The 21,219-nt window shown below is 36.1% G+C and overlaps 2 protein-coding genes and 1 long non-coding RNA gene across 3 annotated transcripts; 2 read left to right on the top strand and 1 right to left on the bottom strand.

Annotated features, from left to right (window-relative positions):
- Positions 1 to 361: 361 nt before the first annotated feature.
- On the bottom strand, positions 362 to 9,019 carry LOC116171424 (mitochondrial glutamate carrier 1-like). The gene is made up of 8 exons (XM_031488263.1): positions 8,813 to 9,019; positions 5,503 to 5,557; positions 5,239 to 5,373; positions 2,241 to 2,390; positions 2,054 to 2,187; positions 1,821 to 2,006; positions 1,618 to 1,774; positions 362 to 1,569 (listed from the first exon to the last, which is right to left on the bottom strand). The coding sequence occupies exons 2-8, from the start codon at positions 5,529 to 5,531 to the stop codon at positions 1,431 to 1,433; spliced, it is 930 nt and encodes a 309-aa protein (XP_031344123.1). The 5' UTR covers positions 5,532 to 5,557; positions 8,813 to 9,019; the 3' UTR covers positions 362 to 1,430.
- Positions 9,020 to 13,048: 4,029 nt separating this feature from the next.
- Positions 13,049 to 14,089, top strand: LOC116172377. Its single transcript, XR_004145644.1, has 3 exons — positions 13,049 to 13,624; positions 13,680 to 13,802; positions 13,864 to 14,089. It is a non-coding gene; the product is annotated as an uncharacterized LOC116172377 (long non-coding RNA).
- Positions 14,090 to 17,947: 3,858 nt separating this feature from the next.
- On the top strand, positions 17,948 to 19,636 carry LOC116170134 (amino acid transporter AVT1B-like). The gene is made up of 6 exons (XM_031486319.1): positions 17,948 to 18,098; positions 18,148 to 18,381; positions 18,437 to 18,569; positions 18,621 to 18,877; positions 18,926 to 19,132; positions 19,185 to 19,636. Exons 1-6 carry the CDS (start codon positions 17,948 to 17,950, stop codon positions 19,634 to 19,636), a joined length of 1,434 nt encoding a protein of 477 aa, XP_031342179.1.
- The last annotated feature ends 1,583 nt before the right edge of the window (positions 19,637 to 21,219 follow it).

Genomic DNA, 21,219 nt, shown 5'->3' with positions numbered 1-21,219 from the left:
CACAACTTGTAAGAGTTGAGGAGGAATTACTTATGAATTTTGTGCATGTGGGCGTGGCCGTGGGTTGTGTTGCGTGCGTCGCCTGTGTCTCAATGCGCGCACCTCCTAAAGGACATTACAAGATCTTCTACAAACACTTCTCGTAACAATAACCTTAAGACATTCATACAAAATTTCAGCCAATAGGCACACCTAATGAATGAAACATTTGCGTCATTGTTGAAAAAATGTTTGTACGCCTAACAAATCCCCAAACAACAAAACGCGCAGTTGGAGTTGGTAGAAATGGAATTGCAAATCGGTGAGAGCCTCCTCTTGAAACAAACTACACACAATCGACATTTTTAAAAGAGCAAGTAAGTGAAAAGTTAACAGGTGGTACATTTTATTGTTAGGAACATACAGATAAACATTTAGACAAAAACAATTGTCATTTAAAACTTTTATACAATTAAATAAACATTTTCTTGTCTAGTATCTACTTGAAATGTGTACACTATTAATTAAATATGGGGGTAGGTAGGTGTTGAAGAACGAAGGTAAAAAATCTCATATCCAAGCTCACAATCTTAAATCCCACTGCTGAATAGTTCATTTGATTTAGCAAACTTTTAAATTGTTAAAAAAATGAATCTAAAAAGTAGACCTAAAAATTAATTTTCCCAGAGTAATACTGTGTAGCTAATATGAATGTTTTTTAAAACTCCAGTTACCCATCACTACCATATGTCCACATTGCGCGGCTAGTATTTTCCCTAATTATTTTTTGATTTATTGACTGCTGCTATAATTGCTTACAAATTGTAATATGACATTACAATTATAAAATGATTCACATATAAACAGGTATGTTAAACCTACTCTAGTTGATATTGTCATTGATAATTGTAAATTTCCTATCTAACAATTTCATCAGTTTTGCCATTATTATCGATCATTAGCTCAAATGCGTACACCTTTTGCTAGAAACATTGATTTCTTGGTATACACAACGTACATTGTAAATAAAAAGTTTTGAGCAATATTGTACGGAAAGTAATAAGTAGTACCTTGTCGGTTGAAATAATAGTTACTTACAGCTTACTTCAGCTTGTGCTATCCACTTTATTCCTGTTATTGCAGTCAAACATTTAATAATACCATAAACTTTTAAAATATGACAATTTCGCTTAAATATACTCTATCCTCTAAAACTAGTCTTTGTTAATACATATATCAAACAACAAAAATTCGTTTAGCAAAAGAAGACGTAAAATTTGGACTGGAAGCGAAATACTTTTATGAACAGTCTATTAAAAATTATAGTTCTAAAACGAACTCATCAACATTATTAAAATCAATTGACAGTAAGCTAATCACTTAAAAATAGAAGCACCAATTTACAATTAATTAAAAATCAAATTCTCTAGACACGCGAATTTGAAAATGAGTTACTTTCTGCCCAGTAACATCTCGGCGACACCTAAGTAATAAACTGTTTGTGCAATTCCAAACAAAGGCGCAATTACGATCATTCTGCAAGCGCCACCTTTGAAAAACGCTTTTGGTCCTTCGTGCCGCATAATTTTTCTGAAATGAACTATATGAAAAATCACAGAGTTTTGAGTATGTACTTACATAAAGGCGTCCGCAATTCCTGTGTACGACATTTCTCCCTTCGCTTTTGTAAGGGCTTGAAGTCTAGTTTTCACAACATCGGCAGGATTTACAACCAGCGCCGCAGTGGAACCGGCGACGAGTCCCGACAAAAAGCTACACCAAAACACGGCCTCACCTGCAATGATTCGTTAGGCGAGCAAAATTTGGTAGAAAAAAAGTACCTGATCCATCAGACTTCCTAGGTCCGAGGTCATTTAACGTTGCGAATAACGGAAAGTAGACAATTGAAAACGAGACGTCCCTTAGCATTGTCGCACCTGTACCTTTATATAAACCTAATATTCCCTTCTCCTTGAATAACCCTAACGCTATCTTCGTTGCTGATGTCTTCGGTATAATCTTCCCCTCTGAGACAATTTAGATTACTTTCCGGTAGTTATAAACGTCGACCAACCTGCTTTAGCCGCCGCCGCAACGCGCCCCGCGTCTTGCATCTGAATTTTTAGTAACTCCATAGGTGTGGTTATAACTATCTGACAGAAGCCAGCTAAACCTCCAGCTAACATTTGTTTAACCATGGGTATTGGCCTGAAATGCCAAGTCTCAATTACCACACGATGAGTAGTGTTTAAGACACTTACCCTCCGCTTGGATGTAAGTGATACCTAAAGAAGTCATTGGCTGCCAATTTAATTGCCTTCTCCGGCGTAATCAGAAGAATATTTACTCCGGATCCCCTGTACATTCCAAAGTAACCCTCTGCTCTGTAGGTTTTGCGAAAGCAATCGAGCCTGTAATTTGATAACGTTAGGATAGAATTCTGACGTATACCACCAAGTTGACTCCCAACTAATTCCATTCAAACCAACATTATACCATAAGTACCTACCCTCAATGTAGGTAGGTACTCCGCGTTAGTTTGAATGAGATGGTTTTTACAAATCTTAACTGTTGCTCTCGGTTGAATTCTATGGGGTTCAACAACCATTGTACCTTCAATGTAGCGGACTTTTCATTGTACCCCCTTACCTTAAGAGATATGGTTTTCAGCGGGGGTCAATTTAACCGCCGCTTTCGATTTAATTCCGTGAGATTCAACAACCATTATACCATGGAGCAATTTTTCTGTACTTTAGTTTTTATTATAGCCCGCTGGTTTAAAAGATAACATACGTGCAGAAATCAGAGGCCACCTTGATTGTTATAATACTGGCTTATTTGTTAGTTGTACTATCTTCACAGTACTGTACCCGTGTGGCGCAGTTCAGTTAAAACTGAACTGTGGTGCTAAGGGTCCCTGGTTCGGGCATGGATATTTGTAGATGTATAGTGGGGTTGGGTTGGTATAGCAGCCTTGGCTGAAACCCCGCTTACTCAAAAATAAAGGCAAAACAGAAATTTTTAAAAAAACCTTGCTCTTCCCCTGAATTCTACGAAGTTCAGGCACCATTTCTTAGAGTACATTCAACACAATGTATCACCTTTAATTTCCAATAGAAATAGGGTTATTGTAAAAATAGATACCAATCACAATTAGAGTTCATAACGCGTCGCTAGCCTTACTTACGCCGAAATAACGCGCACGTCTTGGTAAAACACGTTGATCTTTTAATAGCGATGAGAACACGTGCGATAATTAAATTTGGTCCGACAAAAACCCCTTATCGCAAACGACCAGATGTGCCTACATTCATTTAACACGCAATTTCACGTTTTACAAATGTAAATAAACAATTTAAGTATAAAAGCGATAAAATTTAAACAATAAAATAATACGCAATTACAAACATTTTAAAAGGAAAAATAGGCATTGAGACAACAAATTCAAATACAATAAACCATCTTTGTTCTTATTTCGTAAATAATCTACCAGATTAAGTCAACGAATTGAAATATTCTCATACCTACTCAAGAGCGTCGCGCCATTATTTTTGGCGTTTAGACTGAAACAACGTCTACATGACGTTGTTTACACAACAATACTTAGTACAAAGTTGGTGTCAGTCTTAATTGTAATGTTTCCATGGGTTTAAAAATTCGAGTGTTGTGATAGTCTGACAGCTGTTGGTGTCTAAGCTCCCTAAAACACATTAGGCGTGTAATGAAAAAATTCGTATATATCACGTAGGTACTTATATCTTCGAAACGGTTGACAATAAACATATAGTTCATTAGCATTTTTGTCTTCAAATAACCTCTACTCTAATTTCCCAAAAATTGCCATTGTAACGAATTGTTACAAACTTTCCCTTTCTCCGACTGGTTGATGAAAATTGGGTGTGATTCTTATGATGTAGTTACATTAATATGCCTCTGCTGCTCGTCGGGTAGTAACCCTCTTCTGGCCTCAAGGATAAGGGGTAAGGGAATAAATAAAAAATCAAATATCTTTATTCAAGGGTAACGGTTGTTATTTTCTTTAAGATATCGCCTTTACTGTGAGATACCACATTTTAGTAAGTGGGGATGAGGCGAAACGATTGCGGAAAAGGTAAATGGTTAAAAACACGAGTTTAAGATAACGCGGAAGTAGGTAGTTAAACTTATTCTTACATTAATGTGTATACAGGGTGATATCGTAAACCGTAAGATACAAAGTCGCTTAAATGGCCAAAGAATTGCAGAATGATATGTAGATTAAGTTTCCCTTTCAGAGTGTCTTGTAGCTTTACAAACAGCGAAGTGATGGTCAAAAAACCGAAAGATGTCATTTTCGGAAATGCGCTGGCGTTCATTTATTTTCAAAGATATCAACAAATTGATTGAGCGCTTTAACACTATTGATGTCAAATTCTTGGAACCCAATTGTCCTTACAAACCAAAACGTATTCTTCATCTCGCCAGCCTCAAAAACTGATACAGAACCGACGAAGTTCTTAGTCCGCATGCTCATCTGACATTACAAAACTGAAAATGTCAAATTTCGTATTCGACTTAAACGTTCGGAAATGCACGGTTTCCGTAAGCACCTTTTAGGGTCACTTTTTTTCGTAGAATCTGAATCTGTTATTAGAATTTCAATAACCCCTAATGGAGCACGCAAGTTATTATCATTATTTAAAAAATCGGGGAACCATTTCCTAACAAAACAGAGATTCGATGCATTAAAATCTCAAAATCTCTCCTTTATGGTGTAAAAACCTGTAACCTTGAAACCCTGATATATGAGGTGTTTGCTCACTATAAAGTGAATGATGGCAATAGATCAAGGTCATTCAAAACAGCTAAAATTCGGGGACGCCATCCCGTATTATTAGAAACAATAAATTTAACATCTAAAAATAAAGCTAGAGCCGCTTTTGCCAAAATTTCACTTTTAATCAAATGTAAGTACCTACGCTATTTATCACATCACTTACATAATGTGATTCTTTTTTGCGTAATTTTTGTTTTTCTACTGAATTATTCATCTAATGTACAATATAATATGAAACTCATTTCATCTTAATGACTAACTTAATGTATTTGTTTTAAATTAGACGAGAAACTTTTTTATTTGAGCATTACAGACGATTGATATTAATTTAAGATTTTCCTCAATTTAATAATTGAAAAATGACGTCGTTGTCTAGTAAATTATTTATTAACGATCGTGACGATATAAACCAGACTGTGATTTAATTTTGGTAAGAAACTTACATGGAAGCATACATACGTTCTCCATTTGGACCAATCTGTTGATTTTGCAGTCTGGTTTTAACGAGATCCAGTGGAAAGACAACCGATACGCCGATAATTCCCGCAATACCTCCATTAATGATTTTTGGCAACAATCTGAAAGTAATGGTGAGATTTACAAAATTAGGAATTGAGGTCAGAATACAAATGTATTATTTACAACCGTATCGATTGAGACTGTGAGTGTAATTTGCATACGTATAGGTGGTAGGTAAAGGTACTTACGCAAATTGGGGTTGTTTGGCATCCCCCATTTGGGTGAGTGGACGTTTGAGTAACACTGAAAAAGAATGCGTGAATTAATACAAGACATTGTTAAATATCGTCGGTTTTAGATAAAATTTTTATTAGAAGAAAAAGATGAATGAGGATTGGCTTTTGGATGAAGCTTATTACATTCAAAAGTAGCAAGTAGCTGCAGAAAAGATCTACCTATATCGGTACCATTCTTAAAGTTCATTCTAACTTTTTAAGTAGGTACTTCATTTTTTATCACGTCTTTTTCACGTTAAGTGGGTAATATGTGTAACTGCAGAGACATATGGTCATGTTCTTTTAGATTGAGAGTAACGTCATTAATGTCAAATAGCGCCATCTACAACACAAAACCTGACAATCTTTCTCCTTTTCGCGGACTAATATCCCTCGAAGTTATAGAAAAATTTATGATTGCAAAATTGGTTCAAAATCGGGTCCGGTTGCCTCTACGAAAAAGTGGAAGTAGGATATTTCTATTTCTATCTAGTTTCGTGGCTCTAGTGGACTACTTTAAGCACCCTATTGGCGCCACTCTTGACTCTGATATAGCCATCCGCATTCAGAAAAACCAATGAGAATCAAACTATCAGCGCCTTTGAAGAAAAATCTTTTCAAACATTTGATTTGTGAACAGTGTAATTGCACTACTCACGATAAGCATAACTTAAAGCGACATATTCCCATAGGATGTTACGTGCACCCTGTGCGATAAGGTATGTCACAAATAGTATGAAAAATTTGAATTGTCATTTATTAAAGCACGACACATCGAGAAGTACCGATTGTTTAATTTCTGGTCAGTGTAAATTATGCCACGAATAGTAAAACTGTTTTGAAGCATAATCGACGTAAGGGAATGTCGGAGAGTTGTAAAGTGGTATGAGTGCGCTAGAAATTGAATGATAAATTGTGATTTTTATTTGTTTAGAAAATTAAGTTAATTGTGTGTTAATTCAAGACAGACTCGAGTTCTACCTTTCAGGTAGGATAGCACATTTTCAAGTCCTAAAAACGTGTGACTTCTGAATACGGCCCTGCCTGTTTAAATGCGTATGGTAACTTAAGATGCCAAGAAGTCGTGGTTGATGACGAGATTAGCTACAATTGCAAGATGCAAGGGTCACATCCGTCGTCATCAAGCTTGGTAAGTAGCCTGTGAATTGCTGATTCAGCGCGTTGATGTCAATGGTTCTGATTGGATGGACAAATTAGTCTTTATTGGTGGAAAGTGTTGTATGTCTCAGAATGGAAAAGGTAAGTAGTGGGAATTTGGTATAATTGCGGAGAAGTGCAAATAACAAGTACCTTTAAATCAAACGCGAAAAAAGTCCAGAATTAAAGTTTTAGTAACCTTCACTTAAATTTCCGGTTTAGAAACTCTCGCCCTAAATGCGAATAATAGTGAAAATTTTACCCCATAAAAGTTAATTAACGGCATGACCTTCAATACCGTTTATTTACGAGGCACTATTACGATAAATGCGAACAATAGCGTAAATTTTTAAACACGCGGAAATAAATCATCGTAATATTCTAAAGGCAAATGGACTAACCGTCTGCAGTGGTCGATTTGCACGCAAAATCTTTTTAATGCGAGTTCCGTCATTTTGCATCGATCGACATTTTTCAAGATATTGAGTTCGTTCTTTTTGAATTCGGTAGCTAATAGCTCTGGCACCTCAACCAAGAAAAATCAAGATTAATGTGCGCTTCTAGTAAAGACAAGCGTATCGCATATTGTAAAAATCAGACATGCGCAAACGGCGCAATGCGAACTTTACAAATATCGATGTCCGCACCCAGATTCCAACCACGGACCGCAGTCAAGTTTCCACTCCACTGCGCAACTGAGAGCATTCTTCCATTTTAAGCGATTTTAGAAACCAGCCGTATCTGAAATTAATAAGTGAAGAAGTCCTTAGTCCCGGGCATCCCAACCCACTAACCACTTGACAAGCAAGCGTCAATGTATGTCAATTATCTTTTGGATTGCCATAGAGCAGGAGTCGGCAACCTATTGAAACGGAAGAGCCAAAAGTTACAATTTGCAAAATTTCCCAGTTTTTAAAGAGCAACTAACAATTTTCGAATCAATACTATAGTATTTGGTCATATACAGGATCCTGCAACAGTGCGTCCGTCTTTCCTAGATTATACCTGGTAAAAAAGATTTTAAAAAATCTTGTGTGCAAATGTCAACTATAGATGGTTGCGGATCTACAGAAATGTACAGGGTGTCCCATTTTTACGGTGTCAATATAAATGATTTTTTTTATATTGGCCACCTTTTCTTCGTGGTCAGGTATAAAATCAGGGTCAAGGTCAACGATCGTACAATATCACGATATTTTCAGCTTCCTGGCTTGAGCTAAGGAGGTATTGCGATGACCGTTTTTTGGAAATGTCAAAATTTCATTAAATGGCCAGTTTTTTTGATCATTTTAAGCAACTTTTAATGAATACAATTTTTTCCATCTGTATAGTCATATAGGTAGTGTATGTACGTAATTTTCTGTTGCTCAACGGATTTTGTACAAATTTTGGATATGTATATTAAGCATACGGAAAGGAAAAATAACGGGATTTTTGGAAAAAAATTTAGAGCGCCGCAACGGCATCAAACTTTTTTTTATCCAATAGCAACTCAACATTTTTATCTCGTTTTTTATTAAGATATTCAAAAGACCTTATTATTCCGTGTACAACCTACAAACATTGTGCCAGGTTTTATTACAAAAAAACGGAGAAAAAAATGTCAAAGTTAACAAACTGAACATTCTTATATTCCGGATTTCTGGATATCCTATAGTAAATCATTTCGGGCCATTTGGGGGCTGTTCAAAAAATTTTCGTTCCTCAACTATTCACATTGACCGGTTATTATAAATAATCGCCGCATTAATTACTTTGACATTGTGGTACCAATTTGAACGAAATCTGCGGCCTCCGAGGCAGCCTCAGATCTGTGAATTCTGTGATTAATGCATGGAACCTACGGATGGGCAGACGGACAGACATACACACATTCATTAATATTTCAAAAAGGAAAACTGAAAAGTAACAATAACAAGTTGGCAAGAGTAAATGACTAGGTACAATAAAAGATAAATTTGATGTTAACCTTCGCGACGCACAATATTTAATATTAATGCGGGCACATTAGGCTCAATAAAACGCAACCAGTAGTATCAATTTAAATGAAAAACCAGCAGAAGTAAAATTAGAGGTTAGGCACAAACAAATATTGATTACACATAGCCGCTCACGAAATACTTACAGAAGTAGTAATATAGTTCCTAGAAAACAGATGGGAAGCACGTGTCCTATAATTCACAGCGAGGCTACCGCTACCTGTTAAATCAGTATAATCACGATATCTCTTAACAAGAACACTTGGTAGATACTAAACCACAGATAATGTGTAAAAGTCCAATGTAAAAGGGGGAACTCCGATGACGGAGATCCCTGATTGGACGAAATTCTACAGGAATTACATAACCGGGATCCTACCATAATATAAATAACCATATTTGTCTCTCTATGCGCCTGATACGTCTGCAACACATTTGTCGAAACTGCTAGAAGTGTTGCCAATGCCACTTAAAGCCAACTACAGACGTCGCGTTTATCGCATTCACAATAAATATCATAGTGTTAAAAATAGTTATTTTTGGTATTTACTCTTACTCTGGAGCTCTAGATTTTCATCGGTGCAGCCGTTTAGCTGGAAATGAGCATACAGACAGACCGACCTAATCGAGATTTTGTTTGATTGGGATTCCTGGTGCATCAAAACGCGTATTTTCTTCAAAAAGTGGGGGATCATTCTTTAACCTGATTTTTTACCCACAAGAGTTGCTGTGGAGAGATGTCATTGGTTTTGTTTGAAGTTGTGAAGAATTGTGTGAACCTTATTAAGCGTAATATTAGTCTGTATGTCTCGCCATTAGTCAAATTAATATCAATGCGTCTTATTCTAGTGGAATTTTTTCGTATATTCTCAAAACCGCTCCAAAAACACCTGCTTTTAAAACAGGCGATCGCGTTGAGATCTGAAAGAATATTGCCCAATTTCAATTGTAGTACTGCACCATTGAATAAGGAAGGAATCTGATTAGTAATTAAAAAAGATACATTATAAGTTATAGACTTACCGAATTCATTTTTACCACCCGTACTAGGTTAATAAGGGAGGTAAAACATGAACCCCCGCCCCATTTTTTTTATGGAAATACATGTTTTGAAACACCTGGAAACCAAATTTGGTACACATGTTCTTAAACATAAAAAGGCAAATGCGCGCATGCGCAGGTGGTTTATTTTACTATTTTTTGTAACTTAAACCACTGTCTTATTTTGAGAATGGTCGAAGCCTACAATAGGTACTTACATCGTAAGTAGTTCCAAAAGTTAGAGGAATTAAAGGAAGTATATTTGGACCGCTTCTTTTCATTATAATATACGTCCCGAGATTAAGTTTGCAATAGGTATAATTGACCAAATTGGAATTTCGTATTTTGGTATTCCGCCCTGATTGGTGTGAAACATATTTTTAGTTTACTTTCGATTTTTAAAAATCAAGTAGGCCTTATATGAAAATGATCGGCCTACTTTGATAAAATCCAATATTGGAAACAGCAATAGTAGACGTGGCTTAATAATTACAAAAACAAAAAACATCGATTACATGTCAAGTGTTTATTGTAATATGACGTGCCGTTATCTTTCATATCGTTACAGTAGGGCCATATTTTTGTTATATAGGTACTTAAATATGCTAAGTAGACAATTTCTTCGGTAACGAGTGAGTATCGGCTGTCAATATATTTTCAACACGATGGTTGTCCAGCGCATTATTCACAAATTGTTGTGAATTGGTTAAACCGTCAATTTAGTCACCCTTGAATGGGTAGGAATGCTCCAGTTTTATGGCGCTCTTGTAATTAAAAATTTGATTATTGGGAAGGGGGCTCTTTACACATACACCTTTAAAGGACACATTCAAAATCAAAACCTACGCTATATAATGCAAGAAGAATCAATCCCTTTTAGAGAAATTCTCCGAAATAATGCGTTTTCCTTCCTCCAACATTCGTGTTGTCCTCAGGGTTTAATAAGAAACGTACGCATTCATTTGTTCTAAATTAATGTTATTGATGTAATTATAACATTTTTTTTGAAAATGAGGTTAGATTATCGAAAAAAGAAAAAAATCATACTCTGTGTGTCGGTAAGTAAGTTTTATTTTGTTTTGCTAAAACTTGATATCCATAATTTGTTAATTTTGAAAATAGCCTAGGTATGCAATATAGCAATTTTATTAAAATTACGTGCCAAAATTAATTAATCGATCAAAATCAAAGTCTAATTTCAAAGAAATACTTAAATTAATTCAATCAAATCCGCGGAACCGCCAATGGAATCGATCAACCGGAGCTCGAGTTCGCGAATTATTTCCGCTGATTAAAAGCAATCAAAACGCTAATCAAATTTAAAAAACCACAAATAAATTCACCAATTTTATTTAATTGGACCAAATTATCTAATTAAAATAATAGAAATAATTACAATACTTTTAATTAAGTCCACGAATCAAATTACGGAAATAAATCCACCGATCAATTCTATGGACCAAAATCCATTATACAGGGTGTTTTTTTGGGAGATTTAGTTAAACGTTTCTGAGAAAGTAAAATAGGTAGGTTTTTGAAAATTTGAACTTAGGAGTTACTCTGAAGGCCGAATCGATGTAAAATATTTTCAAAATGGCCGCACTTCCGGAAACACCGGAAGTAGATAGTAACTTCGTTATTTTAAATGGCAATCCCTATTTTTTATTGCATTTTTGGATTCTACGTGAAATTTCAATCCATTTGATACCCATATGTCAGTATCTGCCATTTATGGTTTTTAAGTTATTTTGACTTTAAGAAAAAAAATGGCGGATGCAGACGGTACCTTGATAATTGATTACTTGAAAACGGTTGTAGTCATGGCAACCCATTTTTATCAGTGCATAGAGAATGAATAGGGCTTTATTTTAGTGTACTTAAAAAAAAGTTAAGTTGCGTACAACCGCACCTATGGAGATCCAAATTTAAGAAACTTTAAAGTCTAAAAACTCAGTTTTTTTAAATGGAATGACCATGTTCTTACTATTGCATGAGATAGAGAATCGAAATTGGCATATTTTGATATTACATGTTCCTATAGCTATCTTTAACAGTTTCTGACTTATTCCCATTTTATTGAATTGACCTATTTTTTTCGGATTTACTTTTTAGTAGTCGGCCATGATTTTATAACAATCGAATGTTAAACAAATCTAGTGACACTAATCCGTCACCTACTGTTATAGGTGAACATAGGTTTTTCAAAAATCGAAAAATGACTCGGAGTGGTTTCACCTATTTTGGAATTTAATTGTTATTTATGGTGAAATGGACAGAATCGCGGCACTTGCTTGCCGTACATTCATTCGAACACTGGAACGAAATTGTATCCATTTTGGAAATGTTGTACCCCCAAATGCACTACAAACCGTTGAAGCACAAGTGATACAAAGCTCTACAAGAGAATATTTAAGAGAATGAATTGAATTGCAAATGCAAGATTAACAAAATAAATTCAATGCAAAATATAAAAAACTTCGTTGAAACATTTTTGGTATGGAATTGTTGCTAGAATAGATATCGCTTTACCTTAATTTCCAGACTTATACGTTGTTTAAGAAATTCAGTTGAACGACTCTGTCTAGATTTTTCAAAAATTTTCCGTCCTATATCCTTAACAACAAACTTATTTATTAATGAATTATTTAGACTAGAATCAATGATATTAACGAATCCATTCCTTGATTTGTTTAAAATTCGATTGTTATAAAATCATGGCCAACTACTAAAAAGAAAATGCGAAAAAAAATGCATCAATTCCGGATCAATTCAATGAAATGGGAATAAATCAGAAACTGTTAAAGATAGCTATAGGAACATGTAATATCAAAATATGCCAATTTCGATTCTCTATCTCATGCAATAGTAAGAACATGGTCATTCCATTTAAAAAACTGAGTTTCTAGACTTTAAAGTTTCTTAAATTTGGATCTCCATAGGTGCGGTTGTACGCAACTGAACTTTTTTTAAGTACACTAAAAGAAAGCCCTATTCATTTTCTATGGACTGATAAAAATGGGTTGCCATGACTACAACCGTTTTCAAGTAATCAATTATCAAGGTATACCGTCTGCATCCGCCATTTTTTTTCTTAAAGTCGAAATAACTTAAAAACCATAAATGGCAGATATAGACATATGGGTATCAAAGGGATTGAAATTTCACGTAGAATCCAAAAATGCAATAAAAAATAGGGGTTGCTATTTAAAATAACGAAGTTACTATCTACTTCCGGTGTTTCCGGAAGTGCGGCCATTTTGAAAATATTTTACATCGATTCGGCCTTCAGAGTAACTCCTAAGTTCACATTTTCAAAAACCTACCTATTTTACTTTCCCAGAAACGTTTAACTAAAGCTCCCAAAAAAACACCCTGTGTAATCTCAAAAATCAAAGTGGCAACAAATCTCATAATCCAGCTCGAATTTTCTGAAGATCAATAATCTCATTGCTATAATTATAACAGTCGAGCACGTAACCAAGGTTTTTTTGCTCACGAACGACCTTGCATCACAAAGCAAGGTCAGTCCTTAATTACGTAAGCGAGAAACCCCAGGCCACGAACTTGCACCATAAACAAGGTCACTCCTTAGTTCCTTAGGCCTCTGGTCTTCTCTCCCTCTAATGTATTTACCGAGGTAGGTATTTACGTAACAACGTAACCGTCCTATTATTGTAACTGCTCAAGTACCTATTTTGATCATGATCAAATGATTAGTATTATCACTTGTTTTCCATTGTTTGGGTATATCTAATCTACAGTAACAGGTAACGTCTTATCCAAATAGGTATAAATATCCAGAACTTCATTTTCATTTTTATACTACGTATAAGTGTATACCTATCTACTTAAAACCATGCATTTTAAAGTGTTCATCCTGCTAGCTGCTGTGTTCGTATACTATGTTCATTCTGCACGTAAGTACATTTTATAGATTGTGCTTGAATGTTTAATAACTTTATGGCCAACTAGCGGGGCGATGCTGGAGCTGTAATAGCCAAGAGAGAAGTTGTACACACTATCAAGCAGGGAATGGCAACTATTCTGTCGCTTGTATTAGGGATGGTCAAGCATGTATTTCGTATATAGATTTAAGTAAGTCGTCATAATCTAAAACGTGCTGTAAATACATATATAAGTTTAAATTTCATTCTAGGCACTGGAAATACCGTTAGGGATTGTACAAAGGAGCAGTGTGCAGATTCATCTACCGTATCTCGCTGTAACAGATGTGATACAATGAAATGTAACGGGGATGCGTTACCTTAAAATATATCTACCTATTAGTTAGATTTTCAATTTTAATGCTGAGACTACAATAGAAATTTGTTCTGAAATTTGAAATTTTATTGTTATATACCTATAACTGCTTGTAATATATAATGGAGCAATAAATACTGGTACTACTTGACATCCTTCTTATTGAAAAGAATGTATGATGAACAAACACTTCGCACCAGTAGAAGAACAATCAACAAAATATTATAGTTTGCACAATTTCATCGGAGCGACACTTCCTTCTGATAGTTTGGCTGCCAGCACCTCATTGTTCGAATGCAACTACTTAAACTTAGTTTCTTCTTCTTTTCAACCTCTCCTACTCGCCAACTGCATTTTCAGGCGCGCTAGTCTCACATTATTAGGTTTGAGATTCGGTGTCCAGTTGGTGTGAATATCGTTATTAACGAGCTCCTAAGCTGATTTTGGACTTTCTGTCCGTCCGTCCGTCTGTGTACATGATAACTTGCGAACGGTTTCGAATTTTCCAGTTCTGTTTTCAGTAGGTACTATATGTTTATCATCACCGAATGAAGAACCCATTTAATTTGCAGAGACCCAGGAGCTTGTTTGCTATAGATATGTGATACAAGTTTATTTATTAATTTAATGGCACGTGCACGACAGAGTTGGACTGTGTCACTGGGTCACTGGGTCAACTGGGTCACCTGGGTCACTAAATTAAACTGGGTCGCTGGGTCACGTCATACTCTTTTCAGTTAGATCCAGTGACCCAGTTTGACCCAGTGACCCAACTTGACCCAGTGACCCAGTTTGACCCAGTGACCCAGTTTGACCCAGCGACCCAATTTCACCCGGGGACCCAATTCGACCCAGTAACCTAGTTTGATCGAATAACGCAGTTAAGTCAGTGCCCTCGGTTCAAGTGTACAGATTATGAAATAAATGAAATGCTGGTTTGTTGAAAATAATACTCGATTGCTTGACAACTGCCATTTCTGTGATGTTTGCTTTAATACTGCCGTAAAAAACTTTCCATGTCCCGAATTGTATTAGAATAATGTTATTTCTAAACAGTTTGCTTCAGGGCTTACCAGTTTGCTTACAGGTGTTCATTCCAGTTAATTTTTTTCTACTAGTTAGCTTAATCCAAATAAATCTTTTCTCTAAATACTTTCATTGGCTACTTGACTGCAAACTATAAACAAATGCATTTGATTTTTTAGGTATTAGTTCTATTGAATGAAATTGGGCTACGTGTTTGTTGGCGAATATTATTGAGGAAGTTTTTTTTTAAATTAAAAGTTACTTGAAATTGTTTTGGATGATACACCTAACAATAATTTAATTACTGGGCCACCTGGTCAAGACGGGTCACTGAGTAAAGCTGGGTCAAGATGGGTCACCGGGTCAAGATGGGTCACCGGGTCAAGCTGGGCCACAGGGTAAAACTGGGTCACCGGGTCAAGCTGGGTCACCGGGTCAAGCTGGGTCACCGAGTCAAACTGGGTCAAGCTGGGTCACCGGGTCAGCTGGGCCACCGGGTCAGCGGGTCAGTAAACTAACTGGGTCACCGGGTCACTGGGTCACTCTATGCTTGACCCAGTCCAACTCTGGTGCACGACGTTGAAAATTAGAATGTAGTAGCGTGAATTGCTCTACACCAAAACAGCGTAAGAGCGAGCTAGAAACCAATTTCGTAAGAAAATTCAAAGGGCTGTAACTTTTGATCTAGTAGCCCAATCTTGGAACTGTTTGAAATTATGGATTCTACAGGCCACATTCTATAAGAAAATGTTTTTTCCCGGTCGATCTGAAACAATTTTTTTTTCAGGCCTCAAAAAAAGCAGTGTATAACCTTCCTTTTTTATCAAAAATCGACTACACCAAAATTTCTCGGGAAAACACTTTTTCTTATTAATTTTGGAGCGTAGAATGCAAAACGATTCGTATTTTTTAGATTAGAATTCTCAAAAAAAAGTTATGGACTAGAAACCAATTTCGTAAAAAAATTTAAAGGGTTGTAACTTTTGATCTAGTAGCCCAATCTTGGAACTGTTTGAAATTATGGATTCTACAGGCCACATTCTATAAGAAAATGTTTTTTCCCGGTCGATCTGAGACAATTTTTTTTTCGGGCCTCAAAAAAAGGCAGTGAATAACCTTCCTTTTTTATCAAAAATCGACTACACCAAAATTTCTCGGGAAAACGCTTTTTCTTATTAATTTTGGTGCGTAGAATCCAAAACGGTTCGTACTTTTTCGATTAGACTTCTCAAAAAAAAGTTATGGACTAGAAACCAATTTCGTAAGAAAACTCAAAGGGCTATAACTTTTGATCTAGTAGCTCAATCTTGGAACTGTTTGAAATTATGGATTCTACAGGCCACATTTTATAAGAAAATGTTTTTTTCCCGGTCGATCTGAGACAATTTTTTTTTCGGGCCTAAAAAAAAGACAGTGTATAACCTTCCTTTTTTATCACAAATCGACTACACCAAAATTTCTCGGGAAAACACTTTTTTCTTATTAATTTTGGTGCGTAGAATCCAAAACGATGCGTACTTTTTCAATTAGACTTCTCAAAAAAAAGTTATGGACTAGAAAACAATTTCGTAAGAAAATTCAAAGGGTTGTAACTTTTGATCTAGTAGCCCAATCTTGGAACTGTTTGAAATTATGGATTCTGCAAGCCACATTCTATAAGAAAATGTTTTTTCCCGGTCGATCTGAGACAATTTTTTTTCGGGCCTCGAAAAAGGCAGTGTATAACCTTCCTTTTTTATCAAAAATCGACTACACCAATATTTCTCGGGAAAACACTTTTTCTTATTAATTTTGGTGCGTAGAATCCAAAACGATTCGTATTTTTTCGATTAGACTTCACCATCAAAAGTTTTGGGCATAAAACTAATTTCGAAACAAAATTCAACGGGCTGTAACTTTGGATTTAGTAGCCCAATCGATCGATCCCGTGTACATTCACTAAATATTTATAGTTTTAGGATTGAGCCACGAGATCAAAAGATAAGCCCGTTGAATTTTTTTTTCGAAATTAGTTTTATGTTTATTTTTACACGTAATTTTACATTGAAACGGGAGATTGTTGAATCGACCTTTTTATTTATTTTTTTAGATATATTGATATTTCGTGGCGTGTTTTTCTGACATTTACCCCTGTATGTCCCTTTAATTTTATTAGTTATTTGTCGATTATTTATTTACGTAGGTAACTCACGTATTACTGTAATTGCTGAAGTGTTTATTTTGATCGAATTCTTATCACTTGTTTTTCGAGGTGTACTTCAATCTTTCCAGTACTGAGGTCTCTCGCTCGTTACACGCAAATGCTAAACTGAATATGAGATTAAATTTTGAAACTTATTTGGCGTGCAGTTTTTTGTAGAAACTCATTTATTCGGAAGTGCCTCTACAAGGGTAGAGGGTAACTAAACTTTTCCAAAAATCTCATCGTCCTTCACATCCTCTGGTTTAAATGTTTATAATGTTATAATATATCCATTCCCGTTACCGTTGTTATCACTAGGATCTATACTATACTATTTCAACTTTTTTCGTTGTTTTTGATATTTTTGTGCAATCCTATTCTTTGTATGACGTTGGAGAGTTATTTTCTTACCCTTTTGTGCCTTTCTCAGTTTATGTGAATGATAACCCTATAATGTAATGTTAATAGATTTAAATGAATTAAAGAAAATAGTGCTAAAGCCTGAAATAGCATTAGAAAAATTCTTACCGCATCACTTTCATTGAGGGGTGAGGGTTTCTTCGAGTATTTAATCAATTGCATTTAGAAATAAAAAAATAATCAATGTTTCCACGCATTCTTCCTTCGAAGTATAACATTGAATTAGTGTCAGTAACCTATCTGCGAAACTTAATACAAGTACCTACTGGAAATAGGAAACCTTTCAATTCAGTTGCAAGCGCTACATGCACCTACGAGCATACCGCATAATCAATGAACACAAATAATTAACATGGAGAATTCCGAACGAGCCCTACTACTAAACAGGCAAAGAACGGAATCTTCCACCCCTAATTTATCCTTACTGTTTGCAATTATATGCATCGTGGACGTTTTCGGCGTGTTTCCCATAGTGTCTTTACCAAAAGCCGTCATAGACTGCGGTAAGCGAGTTAATTTTAAAGCGTACTCCACTACAAAAGAAAGTTGCAGGCTGGAAAGGAATCCCGCTGGTCATCTTTGTGTGCAGTTTGCAAATGTACACCGCAGTTTTGTTGGGAAAATGTTGGATAATTGCCGAAGAGATTCAGCCCAGGATTCAGTCGAAGAACCGCTACCCTTATTCTGCGCTTGCCGAAATAACGTACGGGGAAACATTGGCTAAGATCGTGACGTTTCTTTTAGATGCGACTATACTTTGCGCTGGAATACCAAACTTGATTTTAGGTAGGTACCTACTTTGTAATCCGGATGTGTTCAATCGGTGCCGTTTCCTTTGCAGCATCCCAAAATCTACAGCTGGTGGGAATGAACTTGACAAACAACGAATTTAATATGTCTTTCTGTTACTGGATGATCATAATAGGGATGGTTATGTGTCCCTTCCTGTGGCTGGGGAGCCCAAAGGATATGAAGTGCGTAACAAGTACCTACACGCAGTGTTAGATTAATTTTTCTTTCGTTAGGTGCCTCTGTACTGTTTCAGTTTGTATAGTGTCGTCTGTTTTTATTTTAATATTTCTCAGTATTATTTCGGATGATGGAACCGCATCAAGTGCCAGAACTATGCCGTATTACAGCCAGCCATATGTCTGGCAAAACTTGCTGTCCGGTTACGGAATTATAACATTCCAGTATGACATTCATCCCACAATTTTAACGATACTGGTGGATATGCAGAATAAAATGGAAATTGGTAAAGCCGTTCTTGGAGGATTCTTTGGTAAAAAGTTTCTCTTCATGCTAGCAGAAATACGTTGAAAATGTTTAGTGTCACTTGGATTCTTTTCAATCACATGCCTTGCCGTTTACGTTCATTTTGGTACAGAAATAGGACCAAGCATTTTAGAAATGCTCCCCAGCACGATTACAGTACATTTTTGTGCGATTTTGGTAGCGGTTCAGCTTATGTTATCGTCAGCAATTGGGAATAGTGCGTTATATCAGCACATTGAAGATTATTTTGGAATCCCACGAGGTAATTTAACAAGCATCCCCCTCTACTTTCTAACTAACTACACTTTTTTTAGAATTTAATTACAAGAGGTGTATAATGAGGAGTGTCGTAGCTGTATTTTCTATTATACTTGCAGAATCAGTTCCAAGGTTCGACTTGGTTATGTCTTTGCTCGGAGGAGCGCTTACCGGTCCATTAGTTTATCTTCTTCCTCCACTATTTTTTATGAGAATGCTCACTTTGCAAGACGCACACTTGAACACTATTCAAATGGAAGCTGTGTATAATACAGCCGTCGACGAGAAAGATACGTTACCAACTGACTTTGGAAAAATTAACCATGGATATTTTAAAATTCGGTTTAGAAAAGCGCAAGTTGCTTTTTGCATGTTTATTATATCGTGCGGATTCTGCACGACGTTGGCAACTACCTACTGGAATATTGTTAATACCATTAGATACGTACATTTTAGCCCCCCGTGTATCGTTAACATTTATAACTCTACACAGTGGTGGCAGGTTTAATAAAGTTTTTTGTGCCTATTTGGTTTTTTATTTACGACTCACCATCCCACGCATAACATAAAAACGGCATAAAGAATTCAGTGTGCACGAGCAGACAAACATCTACAACATTTTTTCTACTTAAAATATTATTCAAAAGTCAAACGGTCGTAGGTATTCATTTACTGGGCATCGGTCCTACGTTTGGACGTTTTTCTAACAAAATTGTTTCACAAATGCCCAACTATTTTGGCGACTTTTATTCAAAAACGCATAATGGTTGTGGATGACTATATTCACTTATTATAGGAAATGGAGGAAATACGTTTGAACTTTCCCAGTGAAATTGTTTCTTAAAGAATAAAGGTCGTCATCAAAATTGAGGTGATTACGATCAAGCAATTGTCATCGAATGCAAAGGGCAAAGTAAATAAAAATACCTAAGTATCTTAAAAACTGGTGCAGACAAACGGGCGGGCGGACGGAGAAAGTGTCACAACGAAATTTGTTGAAAAACGTGCGACGACGGACGCATCCCCCATTTATCTTGGGGTTAATAAAACTACTACGTCGTCTAGTACAAAAACAGTCGCAGGTAGCCCACTGCAAAACTTGTGTCTTCTTCGCATGGGCTAGATCTAGATAGAGATGAAAATGTAATTTGTGTATAGGCACAGGCGACCAGTTCTGCAGTGGGCGGCTACCTGCGATGATTGACATGACTGTTTTACCAGAGCAATAAACACTTGCTCTTTTTTTTAATTTTCATAATTCCATTCGAGCTATATTTTTAAATTTAAAGACAACTTTAGGGGGTCGAATGGGGTTCAAAAACCTTTTATACAGCTTAGAGATCCAGAAGCCCGCAAATGAATCTATAGATTTTTTTTAGCATGAGTCACGTAATCTTAGGAGTCAGTTTGGGACTCATTAAATACATTACGGCTTACGGAAAATCCGTGCGAGGCTCCACTCTTTTTTTTTACTCCGGATTGCTGTTTGACATAAAGCCACGAAATTTCAATGAGAGTCTGTCAATAAGTACAGAAACTTAAATTATAATGATTTTTTTCGTGCGTTTTGTCCGTACGTCTGTCGAATGGTCCTAGAGTCCTGGAATTTTTTGCAATATATATGTAGCTTATACCTTGATGGTGCACCAGACGGCCAACAGCTGTCGCTGTCTCAAAGGTGGTCCCTGCATGAATTATTTCCAAAGACACTGTTTTTGAATGTAAAAGATGCATAACTTTTACGTGCGACAACCAACTGGTCTCAGAATTTGCATACGCATGCCTTTGGTGTCAAGAAAAAATTTTGAAAATGAAAATTTTAATAGCGCGACTTCAGGAATACACGAACCAATTAAGACCTCCAAATTATTTCGAGAGTTTCAAAGACTCACAGGACCTTCGAGCACCTTGTGCCTCTCGAGGATCGTAAATGCCCAATTTCGCCTCGAGTTTTGAGATACGTAGTGAGGGAATGACGGAATGGTTAGAGACAAAACCCTAATATCGTATTTCCTTCCCAATGCGCTTCGAAAGACAAGTTAGTTACCTAATCTACTTTAGTCGACTTATGAGATTGGGTCGGAAGCAGGA

Source organism: Photinus pyralis, unplaced genomic scaffold (genome assembly GCF_008802855.1).
Source record: "Photinus pyralis isolate 1611_PpyrPB1 unplaced genomic scaffold, Ppyr1.3 Ppyr1.4_LG5, whole genome shotgun sequence".
Classification (NCBI taxonomy): Eukaryota; Metazoa; Arthropoda; class Insecta; order Coleoptera; family Lampyridae; genus Photinus; species Photinus pyralis.
The sequence above is the reverse complement of the archived record's forward strand: the minus strand, read 5'-3'. Positions and strand labels throughout refer to the sequence as shown.

Bases quoted from the DNA above. Each gene is read 5' to 3' on its own strand.
- LOC116171424 (XM_031488263.1), bottom strand. From the start codon at position 5,531: ATGGGGGATGCCAAACAACCCCAATTTGC. The intron at 2,391-5,238 runs GTAAGTTTCTTA...ATCAAATTACAG, and splicing joins GAACGTATGTATGCTTCCAT to GCTCGATTGCTTTCGCAAAA. The intron at 2,188-2,240 runs GTAAGTGTCTTA...TTGGCATTTCAG, and splicing joins CACTTACATCCAAGCGGAGG to GCCAATACCCATGGTTAAAC.
- LOC116170134 (XM_031486319.1), top strand. From the start codon at position 17,948: ATGGAGAATTCCGAACGAGCCCTACTACTAAACAGGCAAAGAACGGAA. The intron at 18,570-18,620 runs GTGCGTAACAAG...TTCTTTCGTTAG, and splicing joins GGGAGCCCAAAGGATATGAA to GTGCCTCTGTACTGTTTCAG. The intron at 18,878-18,925 runs GTAAAAAGTTTC...GAAAATGTTTAG, and splicing joins CGTTCTTGGAGGATTCTTTG to TGTCACTTGGATTCTTTTCA.